Raw genomic sequence first — 15,279 nt, 5'->3', positions numbered from 1 at the left:
TTGTGTCTATGCTTTTGTCTTTTTAAGATAAGGTGGTGTAAAAAAAAGTGTGAAAAAATTATTTGCAATATTAAATTTTTGCCTTTGTGATTGGAGACTTATTTTTGGATCAAAGTGTAATTTTGACAATTTTCCCTTTCTTATTTGTTGGAGCATAAGGTAGCTTTTTTACCAATGTTTCGTCTGATGTCTGGAAAAGGCTATTTAAAAAAATATCTTTTAATTCTCACATAAAAGTGATAAAACTATTTATAAAAAATAATATTTTTTAAAATAAAATAATCCAAATATGCACATTATTGCTCCTCTTTGAATACAAGAGTCCAAAAATATTATTTTACATCTTCTTTTTTCTTTTTTATTTAATGATTAATTTCCAAACCTTCTCATAAGAAATATACTCCACTCTTTTCTTATTGTGGCTTGGTTTTAAGAAAATGGTGAGAAACTATATATGTTGTCATGTAATTATAATTAAAATACCAATCGGATGGATTAAGAAAAAAAAACATTATAAAATGAGATCATCATGCTCTTTAAAGATGTGATTAGAATCTTGATTCCCTAGTTCGTATGTATGGCATAATGAATATCAATATTTAAAAGGATTAATCACTCATGAGATAAATCTATATGGCATTGTTTTATATTTTGTTCCTCCCTATATTTCTCTCTTCTTTATTTTTACATACATCATATTTCTCTCTATTATATTACTTGAGTTTCTCTCTCTTTTTTATTTAAGTTCTAAAAACAATTATGAAAAAGCGCTCTACAAATTAAATAAAATTCCTCTCTAGAGAAAAGTTGTGCTTTGACAATTGACACTGCATCAGTGATATAATATCACCATTCAACTCAGATATAGAGCCAAAGAAAAAAAAATAAAGGATATATATATATATATAAGAATGAACAAACCTTCCAAAAGAATTTACTCAATATAATAAATTGAATTTGATTTTTTTAGGCAAATATAATTATATTAAGGTGAGTATGACTAAATAAGATCAACCCAAACACCAGTTCCAATTTTAAAACATCAAATGGCTAAATAGAAACAATGAGAACAAAACAATGTGATATCAATCTTGTTCCCTACCATTATTTCTATTGCAGCCACTGCAAAATTAAAATTCAAAATGCGTTGCACTATAGACAGAGTTCTGCTGGTACATGTTCTTTACTCATTCTGTATTCATGATCACATGAAAATTCGCAGAACCAAGACAGAAATTTCAACAGTAAGCAGACTCTCGTACATAGGCCTAGTATGAAGAAAATACTAGAGCTGTCAACAATGCAACAAAGCCAGGTACACCAAAATAAACGATTCCATGTGGGGTAATCATATTTGTAGAACTTGTTGATTCAGAAGACTCCTCTTCAGATGCAGCATATTCACCTAGAAGCAGTAAATACATATAGTATTAGTTATTACAATATTTATAGCTTGTTCATAAAAATATTGCTTCAAGTATAACTAGCTTCTTATTGACAGATGAATTTATTCGGAATTAATTTCATTTAACTTATTGAATGAAATTCTTCATATTTTCAATGTTTTATGAGTTCTTATTAATTTAAAAATTTTATCCTATGTTAACGTAAGCACACATGGGTGGGCGATGATTTACCTTCTGATGCCGGTGATGAGCTTGATTCTACAATGAAAATAAACAAAACAAGTTGAAAGTTAATTAGAACCAGAACATTGACAAGCAATTCAAATGCAAAATTTTAAAGAAAGGTAAAGATATTGAAATTTAGTAAGCATATATATTCTGTTAATTAAACCTATAATTACATATCATCATTATATAACTATTAAAATAATTAATATAAAAATCAACAAAGGTGTCATCATATATAAAAACTATCATCGTGTACATATACAAAGCACAAGAAATAAAGAAATAATCAATGGCATGGAAATAAATCATTAATTTATGATTATTAATTACCTTGGGATGATCCTCCTCCTGCTGTTGTGTTGTTGCACTTAGAAAGTTCAACATCGATGCCACAAGCTTGAGGGAGCTTCAAGATCTCATCCTTGGAAGCACCAAGGGACTGAAACAACGGAGTGTTGTTAACGAAATTGCAAAGACATTGTGTGTTATTTTCATGCATCTCCTTCAATGGTTCACAACAAGCCGGAGAAGGGTTGTTTGGAGATTTCAGGAATTCTTGGCATGGAAGAAGCCTTTGCATGCATTTTGCATCTTGTAGAAAATCACCTTGTGCTAGGCCAGGTAGAAGCTGATCAAGAGAAGCTGCACTATCACACATACCAAGGTGAAGAAGAGATGAAGAGAAGAACATGACAAAGAGGAAGAAGACCTTGTTATTGGAATAATAGGCCATGTTCTTCATCATGATGAGAGAGAAATGAAAATGAAACAACATCAACCAAACTCTTGATGTAGTTGTTGTTGTTTTTGGTTTTCCTCTATTATCCCCCTCTAGAGCCTCATTGTGGTGGATGGTAGTTATATATAAACCAAAGAAAATTTCTATTTTTAAAAAAGGGTTGTTTTGAAAAGGAAAACTAAATTGAGCCAGCCATCTCTTCATAGCCATATTTATGCAACTCACCAGGTTGTTCTATTTTGAAATTACACCTTTTTTTCTTCTATCTTTTTCTAGTTTGGGATATCTGTATTCTGTATTATATATTTTTTAAACTTCATTAATTTTATCTACATGTACAATATATTGGAATTTGCAAAATTCAAGTGTAGATGTTTTTAGGTATTCTTATCTGGATTTTTTTGGAAAAGTGTAATGCATGCTATATGTTAGGAAAGTATTTTGCACTACCTGATTACGAAATCCAAATTTTTGTGTTATTGTGTATTATTAGAAAATATTAAAATAAAAATATAAAAAATAACAACTTTGACGGAAATTAAAAGTGGTTGTTCTTATATATAGATTTTGTGCCACACGAATTTTGTACATACCAAGCATTTGTCATTTTGGAATACTAATAATGTAATTTTTCACACATTATTTTTTATTATTAGGTTAAATTCTTGTGATAGTCAATAAATCACCGAGTCTCGCTTTTTGTCTTGAGATAAAAATAAATGTTTAAATCATATCATTTCGATGGACAGTCCTTAATATTTTGAGCTCAAAACACATATTCATGACACAATAATAATAAAAACATTTTTAATTTTGTGTTGTGAAAGTTGCTGAAAAAGGAAAAGTAGGAAGAGAGAAGAGAAATAACAAGTGCTAACAGAATAAGAAAAGAAATAAGAAACAAGGAGAAGTGAAAGCAAAAGGAAAAGGAAAAATATTTAAATGGTGAAAAGAATAAATTGAGATACATTTAGTAACTATCGTGAACCAATTAACTTGAGTTCACAGTATAAATGGGCCTATGACCTATATCATTTAAGCCCGCATAAGTTTATAAGTTATAGACACTTTTTAGATAATTACTTAACGCACTCAGTTTTTGCTTGATGCATCTCCTAAATTTGAAAAGTTCCCATCTTATGCTTCTCACACCTCACTCTCTTCTCTCCGTCTTGCTCTTCCCTGTCCGCAGTGTGAAAGCCGTGGCTGAAGAGCATGAGACAGTTGACTATCGATTTGAGTCCAAGGAGCTTGGAGATGTAGCAGGACCAGCTTAAGGCCCAAGTAGTCCAAGCAAGGGCTTTAAGTCCCAAAAAAAAGACCCCAAAAATTTGTTTTAGTACTAATATTCCTCAAAAAAAAGTTTATTGTAAAATTATATTTGAAAATAAATTTTAATTAAAATACTATAAGTAACTGTTAATCTTTTTATTGGTAATTTTAAATAAAATAATAATAATTTTAATAAACTATTTTATGAGTAAATAAATACTTCATTTTTAAATTTATTTTAGATCTCTCAAGTCTTTGAACCGTCCCTGAGAGGTAATGGTCGAAGTCAGGAACAATGTTGAAGCAAGAAGTGGTGTGTATTACGAATTACTAAATTCATAACTATATTATGGTAATTTGGCGCGATGTTGAGTTTAGAGCAACATGAAGGCTCATGATTGACAGTGATGCATGTGACAGTGGTGGGTTGGGGCGCAATGGTGTGTTTGGTGTGGTGTGGAGGCGTCAAGTGGTTGTAGGGGTGGTGTTTAGGTGCAACTGCAATGGTGTTGGGTGGAGCTGTGGAGTTGCAGTGCGGTCATGGAGGTTTGGAAGAGAGGTAGCTAGGGTTTTTTTTGGAAGAAGAAGGGTGAAAGGGGATATTAAAAAATGTGGAGGTGCACCAAGCAAGAAATAATGTGCGGTAAGTAATTTCCCACTTTTTATTTTTGTTTGGAATTTAAAGGCCTTTCTTTTTTGCAACATTTGAAGGCCTTTCATAATTCATTATATATACTTTATGAATTACACACAAATAAATATAATTTTCTTTAAGTTATTTTTTTACTTATATCTATTAGTGTTGATTTTATTAATATTTGAAAGAAAAGTTGTTACTGACTGAATTTTTGGAAAGGAAAAAAATGCCAAACGTGTACATTTGTAATATATATATATATATATATATATATATTCTGATTAAAGAAAACAAGCCAAATCATACACAAATACCAATCTGGTTTGGTTCTCTAATTAAAAGTAAACTTGTCTCTCAATATATTTTTTTGGGAATGTGTTTCAAGTCCCTCTATTTTGTTATACTTGGTTTTGTCTTTTGTAGTTTCAAATCAATGAAATCATTTTTTAAAATATTTGATTTTTGTTCCTCCTCACTAACTTTATTGGTGATTGAATTACATATTGAAAAGATGAAAATTACATATTTCCAAAAGCTATTGAAGGACTGATTTCATTAACTTTAAAGTACAAAAACTAAAACTAAAATTTAATTAAAAATATAGGGACTAAAACATTTTTTTCTTTTTCTTCAAAATTAAATCAAACCTAAGACGATGATTAGAATAGAGCTGTACATAAATCTTTCTTTCAACATTTATCTTGTGGAGAGAGAAGAGGAATAGTTCGATAAATGGCAATGCTTTGCCATGGGAGTTGTAATTTTTGGTTTTGGGTAGTGTTGTTTAATTTGTTTTGAAGAAGAATGATAAATTGCAGTTTTCTAAGTCAATTACAAGTCATTATATTAAGATACTAATACATCTAACTATGAATGCACACTTGTGTATACTACACCATTTTTCAATTTGCGTAGATTTTGGGTCCTCTAAAAGTCTAAAGTGAGGAGGTAAAGTCAGTTGCCAATGAAAAAAATTGAATTAATATTTTTTTTCAACAAACATTAATTATTAATTTATTCATTAATTATCAATATTACATCTACATAATAAAATTATGGATGTGTTAGAATATCAATAACTGATTCCTTTATCAACAAATGAGATTATTTTATGTTTAGTCTTTACTCACTTTAGAGGAGTGAAATAATCTAGTCATGTACTCATTGAATTTACAAAAAGGAGGATCAATAATTACAATGCACTTTGGTATAAAGGACTTGCCTTTTAGTCCCTTAAAAGGATAAGCATCATAAAATGTCAGCATATAAAACAAGAAATAAGCTTTTGAAGTGCACAACTACACGTCTTTTGCTTCAAAATTGCCCGTCGTTACCCATGTGGATTTTGGACAAGAATTTTTTTCTAAAACGCTTCCTTGATGCATTACCATCCATACATAAGGGTAGAACATAATCTAAACTAGAAAGAACCAACAACTTCAACTGATATACAGAATCAATGCTCCTTTATTATGTCCTCTCATTTGAGGAACAAATGCTATTCCATAAAACGTGCACGTTTTTATGTTCGTTTTGAAAATAGAGTAGCAATACATGTAGTCCTGTCACGTGTATGTGTCTCGCTCTTGATCAACAAAACATATTTGAAAATCAACAATTATTGAGGCATATTCTAATAAATAAAAAATAGATTCTCTATAACCTAATGTTAGTATTACCACACCAAGTACGATCCAACCATTGAAGTTCCATCCTCGTTATAGTCTAAAAATGACAATGATACTTTTTTTTTTCCGCCGTAAGATTCTTATAAACATAGGTCAACAACAAAAAACTTTGGCCTAATTAGCATTTAAACTTACGTATATTAGGTGTAAAAGCTTTTGCGATCCAACGAGGGATTTTTATACATTTGTCATTAGGTGTACGTAAAAGCTTTGTCTTAAGAATATTTAAGTTGATTTTTTTTGTTATTTATTGGTTTGTTAATTTTTGTTAACAAAGAAATTAAACTCATAACGTTTTCCTTTTTTATTTCTGAAGCATCCAATCAACTTTATATATATTGTACATTTAAGTTGTGTTTGAATTGATTAAAGATATAGATAAAGTATAATGAAAAATAAAATTCTACTAAATTTCATTTTTTAAAAATTCCTAAATTTCATAATTTCCAACATGTAAAATAGAATGGAATAAAATGCATTTCATTTCTTTTCATCTAACCCCTCTTTTTATTTTCAATATTCAATCATACTATCATAATATCAATCAATTTTTACATTACACATAACTGATTTTTTTTTAAAAAAACTTAATTATAAATCACATAAAAATTATTATTCACCATCATGACTACATAATGGTCCATGATCATATAATGATCCACTATTAAAAAAATTTAACTCAATTGATTGAACAATATACATAAATTATTATAAATTCTTAATATCTTAATTCGATTCGAGTCATTTTTCCAACCATATAATTTCTCCGGTTTAAGAGTATGAGTTGGAATTTAAGAGTATGAGTTGAAACATTTTTCCCATTGTAAAAATATTCAAACATGGGAATATTAACTTCGTTCCATATACCACATTATATATTGTCCAAAGAAACTAAGCTAATTGTATAATAATTGGCCACGTAATTTGACATGTAACAGCTGAAAAGATATTAATCATCGATCAATGATCAATCCAATAGCCATAATAAATCTGAAGATTATTCACTGTAATATATGTATAAAAGAAATAATTATACATCATGATGAAAGTAAAAAAAAAAAAAAAAATCATATATGACGATTTGGAAAAATCTTCACAGTGAAGTAAAATACTGCAAAAAGTAATAATTGTAAAAAAAAAAAAACTCGGGAACCAAAACAATATTTAGGACAAAAATGCCTACGAAATTTCTCTACCAATGACAAAAAAAAAATGATCTTACAATTACAGAAGTATATAAATCTAAACTTCCATTCATGTAGGGCTAGTTGGTGGCTGGTAGTGAACAGGATCCAGAGAAGTTCAAGGAGAAACTGACACTGTCTGATCCAGAAGAGCTGCATTCAGGTGATTTCTTGCTCATATATAAGTATGGCGATGTTCTCATCATCCTGAGTCAGTACAACAAACATATGCTTCAGCCTCATAAACTCACTTTACAAGAGAATTGAATAAAATGTTATTATGTCACATGCTTCTTCATATGTGTGCGCGCATGTAATTACTAACAACAGAAGGTTGAATTGACACCATCATAGTTGGCCAAACATCTACAGTGAATAACATGTGGAGACAAGTATTCAATGAAAGAAAAAGTTTATAAATGTTATATATATACCTTTAGTTATAATCAAAGAGTTTAATTTATATAACATGTTGGTGAATATTATATGACTGCAGAAAAACATCTTAGGCTCGCAGTGTATATAAGTTAAACTCTTCGATAAGATCTAGAATATTTATATACTTTTTCTTTCATTGAATGTTTCACATTGACAGTGCAAATTAAACAATGTAATCAAAACAATAAGTGATAGGGAAAACTTAAAATTGACCAGCTGCATCAATTACCTTCCCTTTCTCTTCTCCAAAAACCGAGCCAAGGATGCTTTACGTGCCTGAGGCAAGCAAACTGTAAACACAAAAAAACTTTGTTGTTCATCACAGTGTCTTACATAAACTAGTGAAAGATACTAGTTACTAAAAGTTGAGGAATGCTAGCAAGTAGGAACAATTCTTTAACACTTTATTCTTAGGTGAAATCCATGCTAGCTCCACTATCTACCGGCGAGACCAACATGATTTATCTGAATAAATAAAAAGTTTAAATATGTTTTTGATTCATTGAATTCTTAATAAAATAATAATTTTATTTTTTGTCTTTGATATTTTGTTTTAGTCCTAATAAATTAACTAATTTTTTGTTTACTTCTTGATAAATTAACAAATTTTATTTTAGTCCAGAATAATTACAAAATGAAACAAAATTTATCAGGAACCAACACAAAATTTGTTAATTTGAGGAATGCTAGCGAGTATGAACACTTGGTTAACACTTTATTCTTAAGTAAGATCCACATGGATTTATCTGAATAATAAGAAAAGTATAAGTATAAAAGAGACTAGGCATAAAGGTACCTGGCTGAGCCTTTTCTTTAGATGCAGATCCTATAGAACCAATAATGGGTGATCCCAAATGGTTAGTAGGAGCAGTTGAAGGTCCTACTTGTCTTATTATTGAAATTTCTTTGTTGCTAGAAGATCCTCCTCCTGGCTGAGAATTGACATGAGAGGTCAATGGGAGAGGGGTGGGAAAGGTTGAGGGTGGATAGGATTGGCTTATCATGAAACCATCATCTTTGGAGGGAATAGAAATTGCTGGCTGTAATTTCACCGTGGGAAGTTCCATTTTCTCAGTTGGAGTATAACCATTTCCGGCCATTAACATGATAGCCTTGGCCTAATGGTCATGTAAAGTAAAAATCAGCAAACTAAAAATATAAATATTGAATACAAAAGCTTTGCTAACCATCGCCTCAAGGACACCAGTTAGGAAATAAATAAATAGAAAATATGTATTGATAATCATGGCTTCTAATGCGTTGAAAATATGTTACAAATTTCTAATAAAACCTTTTATTACTTTTGATTCCTTAATAATGGTCAGCAAAAGTGATATACAAAAAGAAGCAATTTGAAATTTTAACTGAATTAAGACAGCAACATCAATAAAAAAAGTTTTATCCCACCAAGTGAGGTAAACTACATGTATCAAGCAAAATTAGTTGACTTGGTTAAAAAATGTTTAGAATTTAACAGGATTAATAAAACTAACAGAAAACATACCTTCTCAGGAGAAATGTCATCATAAACACACACAGAACCAGCATAGAAAATCGTAAGCTGAGTAGGCATGGTGGAGTTTTTGGAATAATTCCTGCAGAAAAACAACAATTTAGTTGTACCACTTTACATTGCTCAACAAGATCACACCAGGCTTCAATATATCTTAGCAAGTATTTTCAGTGAAATGGAAAATTACAATTTTTTAGATTTGTAAATGTATATAATACCTTAAGTCAGTAGATCCAACAATGGAACCTATTGATGGAAGAATAGATAGAGGTGTGCCAGAGGATTTGGAACCAAAAGGTTGTGGTTTTATGACTGAATTGACCATGTTCAGTCCGGTAGAGGCAAGATTAGATTGAAGAACAGGACTCACTTGATTTGATTGGTTGGACACTGAAAATATTCTTGCTTCCTCTGACTGTGCATCACAACATTGTAGAGGATAAACTGTCATTCCTTGTTTGTTCCCTGCAGCATGCTTGCTTATGGACAAATTTCTCTACAAAATATCAAAGAAATAAATAAAGAAAGATTAGCTTTAGAAAAAAAATTACAAAAACCAATGTGAAAAAAATAATAAGATAAAAGTAAATGGTATATACACTCATAGTGTAAAGAGTTTTAGGTTTATCATCTAATCACAAACTGTCATATATAATAAGTTTGTTAATTTTTACTGTAACTACCTTAAAAAGTCATACCAACTGTAATTTCTTATTGATTTATAGTGTAAACTTTTTTATACCGATAATTCTTAGAAATTACACTCATAAGATAGAGTAAATAGTGTATGTACGGATAGTTCTATTTCTATGCTATGTGAGATTAGGTCATTTGTAGACATAAGAAGTTTAAAGCATCTTTTTATAAGAAGAAGCATACGTTGGTCAAACCCAAGAATGATTTTTGGTTAGAGTCAAAAGCATATTGAGTTGACATGGCCATATATCCAGATGAAGCTAGTGGCTCAAGAATAGTCTTTCTAGGCTTGTCTTCCTGATTGGTCTTGAAAGACAGGAATTGAGGAAGGGCAGAGACCTTGTTTGGGAATGACCACTGCATTCCTGAACTCCTCACTGAAACAAAATAAGGACAGAAAAAAAAAGTGGAACATCAGATCAAGCTCATGAGTATTGAAAACATGTAAAAGAAAATCCATCTCTAAGTAAAGATGATAATACATTCAAAGATACCTCAAAAATGAAGAAGTTTAGCAATTTGAATGATATATACAAGTAACTAATAAAAAGAATAGGTTAATTTGCTTTCCTAATTCAAACTATAAGAAACAGGAGAATGATGATGGTCTTGATGATGATTTAAACTATTGAGAAAGTAAACTAAACAAAGACATAACATATCCACAAGAAAAACTCTCGGCCTCTTACAAAGTGAGAAGATACCCCCACAAACTATATTTGAAGTCTATTACCCCACAGAAAAAATAAATAAGGTAGGAAATAATGAAGGTACAACTAATAACCTGAATGGCCCAGAACAACTTCAGCCACAGCAATGAAACAATTACTCTACAAAAACAAAATTATTTTCATAGAAGCTCCAAAAGCACTTTTATCATAATAAGCCAGAGTCCTTGTATTATTACGCACATATTTTAATTATTTCACATGTGAGGATGTGACCATGTTAGTTTATTTTAAATGTCGGCAGCCTCTGGACAGGCACAGTTTAGAAATACAAATTTATAAACCAAAGAAAAAAAGGAAATATATATTAACTCCTTATGAAGTTTAGCATTATTTAATCATAGTCCACCGTTTGATAAAAGGTGTACTTTATTAAATGCTATGTTATTATATTATGTTACAATATTTTATGCTGTGGCTCTATGTTTATTTTATGAAAATGCTTCCTTCCATAAGTATATTTTATGTAAACCTTGTTGCTAACAGCTAGTCACTACCATCGAAGATAGTTCTTTATTTATCTATGCTATTCAATATTGTAGCATCACGCATGCCCATGTTAACCTAGGATATATAATATTAAAAAATGATTAATATATGTGAAAAAATATACACATGTTTATCCTCTTTAAATGCTTTTCATACACATCAGAATCCATAATATTAATATTTAAATGCATCTGATTGCTAATAACCAAATAAAATAATGCATGCATCTGATTGCTAGTAACCAAATAAAATAATGCACATCATTACATCAATATGAAAGCGAGAAAAAGAAGTAGCACATTGTAGAATATAAAATATAGAAGAAATAGCACCAGAGACAACCAAGGCCACGTCTCTACCGTGTACCAAACACACCTAATAAATGAATAATGTTTGTTTGATGTGCCTTTTACTTTACAGTTTCTACACTAGTTATTCTTTGTAAAATGTGTAATAAGACAGCACAAAGAAGCTTGCTTCTAATGAATATAAAAGTAAGTATTAAAATATTATAATCAACCTTTAAATAATTATTTTAAATGTCTAAAATATAACCAAAAAAAAGACATTTCTTTGAGAGAGAGATAATAAATTATAACATCCAACGTAGGAAATGCTTTCTTCTTTGAAAAAAATAATTGCACTTTTAAATGCTTATAATATGAATCTCAAAGGCTTTGTGTCTCGGAAAAAAATTATGACAAATATCAAGAATTTCCAACTGAAATTTTTATTATTAGTTTTGTTAGAATTAGTTTTAAAAATTGATAATAATTAAAATTTATTATTAGAAGTGAATTTTCATGCACTGTTAATATAATTTTATTTTTTTACAATATCAATCAATCACAAATAATCTTAGATCTAATTTTTAAAATAATTGTTATACAAGATAATAACTTTACCATATATATAGCAATTAGATAATAGTGTCACTCCATTCTAATTAAATCAATTTATTATACTTTTATATTTATAATATAATAAGAGTAAGTAATTTATACATTTACAATGTAAAAAAAAGGTTAAGTTTCTTAATTTTTATAATAATTGTATTAAATATCATAGTACCTACAATAATTTTTTTATTAACTAATGGTATAAAAAAATAATATTAATAATACATAAAATTAAACTCATATAATCATTTTTTTGAGTGAAATACTTTCACTTTTAGTTGTTCATCTACATGATTTAATGAGTCACACAAGTGCCTCTCTCTCTCTCTCTCTCCTCTTAAAAAAGAGTGTCTCCTACGTTTGGTTTGACTGACCATCTCACAACACACTGCCACACGAGGAAGAAGGCAACTGTATACAGCTTACCATTCCCCACCATTTCCATTTATCAAACATCTACTTTAAAACATAAATACCAAATGGGCCCATGTCCAGTGCTTGGACCACTTATCAGTATTTTTCTTGCATAGTAGCTGCATATGTGACTATCATAGATATTTCACCTAATTAATCCAGTTTTGCATTACAATAGCCTACTAGTTAGATTGCAACTTGCAGGTAAAATGCCTTCACTTTATAGCCTCATGTTTCAATAGGTTAACTTCCCCCTTATGCCTAAAAGAGTAGTTAGAACTTAGAATTAGAAACCTTAAAATTAATGGTCTACTAGTTCTTATCAATTATTAAGATTAAAGGGTAAAACCAAGACCAAAAAAAAAAAAAAAAAGCAAACCAACAAAGACCCCGACAATAAATATTTTTCTGTGGCATATTATGGATACTAAAGCATTCTCTTTTCCTTTGTTCTTCGATGTTTTATCCTTTTCTGGAAGGAATACGTGTTCTTTCCTTTTTCTTATTTCTGAGAAAATAAACAGCAATTCACTAATAGCATATCAAGTTAAACTGAAAAAAAGGGGTCCCATAAATGGAACTGAAAAATATTGCCAGCATAGAATCACACCACTCGAAAACTCTCTTGATTTTATTTGTTTTTCTCCTCTTGCATAACAAAAAAATCCAAATAATATTAATAATTAAAAATTCCAAATAATTAAAACCCCAAAAAAAAAAGAGAGGCTCTAGCCATTTAAGCTAATGCAAAACTTTCAAGTTCATATGAACGCGAGAAGTGCAAAGTTTTTTTTTTTATATAAAAACAAAATAATAATAATAAAAATGGTGGAAAAATGCTACCTTGGTCTCTTGATTTGTTGACAGCATCATCTTTCATAGTAGTCCATGCACCATTTTTGGAACTCAAGCCAAAAAATTCCCTCTCCATGTGGTGAAAAAAAATCAGAGACCCTCAAGAAATTTTCTGTTGATAGCTACACAAAGAACAAGACTTTGAGAAAAGAAAAGAAAATCTGAAGTGTCTAGTGCGTGCAGTGTGTGGTTGGATTTTGAGCAGGGACAAGAGTAGAAGAAGAAGAAACAGAGAGAGAGAGAACAAAAGAGAGATATAAACAAGAAGAAGAAAAAAATGAATGTGAGCACTGCAAAATAAAAAGCTCGTGTACACGGTTCGAATCATTATATCTGAACCGTTGGATTAAATGAGATTCGGCTTTCTGGCGTGTTGGTCCGTACTGATTGTCCGATTGAACCGGTCTGAAAATGGGTCTTGGCATTCGGTGAGACACTGACCACGTATGCACCTAAGGATGCCAATTGAAGTCAAACCTAACACGTACTGAAAAAAAAAATTAATAATTATAGCCATTGTAGTATTTATTCATTAGATGAATATATATTTGAGTACATTATATTAAAAGCGTGAGAAATGAGCTGAGAGGGTGAGTTTGTAGGAAAAGGTTTATGCTCGGTTTGGTTGAATGGAAGGAAAATAAAAAAGAAATGAAAATTTTAAAATTTGAATTGAAAAAAATAAAAAGAAAGAAAAATCTTTGATGATCTTTGATGAAAAATATGATCTAAATCAAATGAAAATGTTATTTTTATATAACATGTTTATTTTTTACTGCTATATGACATATAACATGTCTTTAGAACTATAAATGAAAAAAGTATTCATTAACATATTATATTTAACCAAAAACAAAAAAAAAAGTGATAGATGATTAATAAAAAAATTAAAAATTAAGTGAGCACATTTTGTTAGCAATTGATAAGAAAAAAAGTCAATAATAAATTAAGGATATTATTCATCAAATATAAATATATGCATTAGCTGATATAAAATTATTTGAATTAAATAAATCATTTAAGATTCTAGTATTTATGTACGTAAATAAAAAATTAATAATATTAAAACATAAAAGATGCCTTAATTATTTTTAATCAGTAGTAACTAATCATAAATGATGCCTTAATTATTTTTAATTAAAATATTTTGTCAAACATAATGTTTCAAAACTTTTAGGTTAAGATGTAATTTTTGTATGGTGTTTTCAGTTTGTTGAGATCTTTTACTTTCCACTTTTAAATTTTTTTTTATTTTAGTTTCTCATTTTTCAATTAAAGATATTTCGTTTTTTACTTTTAAAAAAAATTTGAAGTTTTTGTGATCAATTTTAAATATTAATTTATGTGCTCTCTAAACATTGATTTATAAGTATTTGTTTATTATGTGTATGACAAATATTTTTAAAAATTATTTAACTATTAAAAAACTTAATTTATCAAAAAATAATTAAGAAAAATACAGTTAATAAGTTTGAAATTCATTAAAGAAACTAAAATTACATATTTTTTGAAAGTGAAAAACAAAAATTTTTAATTAAAAAATAAAATGAATAAAATCAAGGATTTTAAAAAATAAAGAGAGAAAAATTACATTGCCAAATTTTTATCAATTTAGGGTATTGGTACAATATAAAATCAGGTACTACATCATTATTCAATAACTACAAATTTTTAGAGAATTGGCTAGATGCGATGGAAGATTGAATCGAGTATTTTTTATATTCGTTAAAAATAACTTTATTTACTATTTTATATTCAATAATAATAATAATAATAACAAAAAAACATTAGGCAAACTCCATCCGACACGTGGTGCCGCTGCTCCCCATCTTCTGTAAGAAAATCTATTCATAAGAAATATTAATTAAGTACTGTACTATATTTTCTGACTTTGGGCTCACATGTATGGATATTAATTAATCTTTCATTCACCAAAACTTTTTGTATTATATTATTTGGTAAACATTTCACGAGAAAAAGTTGATGGATTCGATTTGTCTGTGGGTTGTGGCAGCCTGGGGTCATATGATAGCATTCAAAACTTTGTATATTTTAATTATTTGGTTGGTCGAGGTTGTTCTTTTCTTTAATTA

General features: G+C 29.2%; 2 protein-coding genes across 2 annotated transcripts; both read right to left on the bottom strand.

Annotated features, from left to right (window-relative positions):
• Positions 1-1,080: 1,080 nt before the first annotated feature.
• Positions 1,081-2,461, bottom strand: LOC114425656. Its single transcript, XM_028392600.1, has 3 exons — positions 1,965-2,461; positions 1,638-1,664; positions 1,081-1,405 (listed from the first exon to the last, which is right to left on the bottom strand). Exons 1-3 carry the CDS (start codon positions 2,407-2,409, stop codon positions 1,269-1,271), a joined length of 609 nt encoding a protein of 202 aa, XP_028248401.1. The 5' UTR covers positions 2,410-2,461; the 3' UTR covers positions 1,081-1,268.
• Positions 2,462-6,923: 4,462 nt separating this feature from the next.
• LOC114368759 (protein TIFY 6B-like) lies at positions 6,924-13,459 on the bottom strand. Its single transcript, XM_028326012.1, has 7 exons — positions 13,175-13,459; positions 9,985-10,178; positions 9,324-9,601; positions 9,097-9,187; positions 8,389-8,710; positions 7,822-7,882; positions 6,924-7,361 (listed from the first exon to the last, which is right to left on the bottom strand). The coding sequence occupies exons 1-7, from the start codon at positions 13,260-13,262 to the stop codon at positions 7,235-7,237; spliced, it is 1,161 nt and encodes a 386-aa protein (XP_028181813.1). The 5' UTR covers positions 13,263-13,459; the 3' UTR covers positions 6,924-7,234.
• Between the last annotated feature and the right edge of the window lie 1,820 nt (positions 13,460-15,279).

The sequence above is a fragment of the Glycine soja genome, chromosome 9 (genome assembly GCF_004193775.1).
Source record: "Glycine soja cultivar W05 chromosome 9, ASM419377v2, whole genome shotgun sequence".
NCBI classification, from domain to species: Eukaryota; Viridiplantae; Streptophyta; class Magnoliopsida; order Fabales; family Fabaceae; genus Glycine; species Glycine soja.
This window is presented reverse-complemented; position numbering and strand designations above follow the sequence as displayed.

Coding starts and splice junctions, on each gene's coding strand:
- LOC114368759 (XM_028326012.1), bottom strand. CDS start 13,262: ATGGAGAGGGAATTTTTTGGCTTGAGTTCCAAAAATGGTGCATGGACT. Junction 9,602..9,984: donor CATTCTTGGGTTTGACCAAC/GTATGCTTCTTC, acceptor GATATTTTGTAG/AGAAATTTGTCCATAAGCAA. Junction 9,188..9,323: donor GTTGGATCTACTGACTTAAG/GTATTATATACA, acceptor GTTTTTCTGCAG/GAATTATTCCAAAAACTCCA.
- LOC114425656 (XM_028392600.1), bottom strand. CDS start 2,409: ATGTTGTTTCATTTTCATTTCTCTCTCATCATGATGAAGAACATGGCC. Junction 1,665..1,964: donor AGGAGGAGGATCATCCCAAG/GTAATTAATAAT, acceptor TTTTCATTGTAG/AATCAAGCTCATCACCGGCA. Junction 1,406..1,637: donor CTCATCACCGGCATCAGAAG/GTAAATCATCGC, acceptor TACTGCTTCTAG/GTGAATATGCTGCATCTGAA.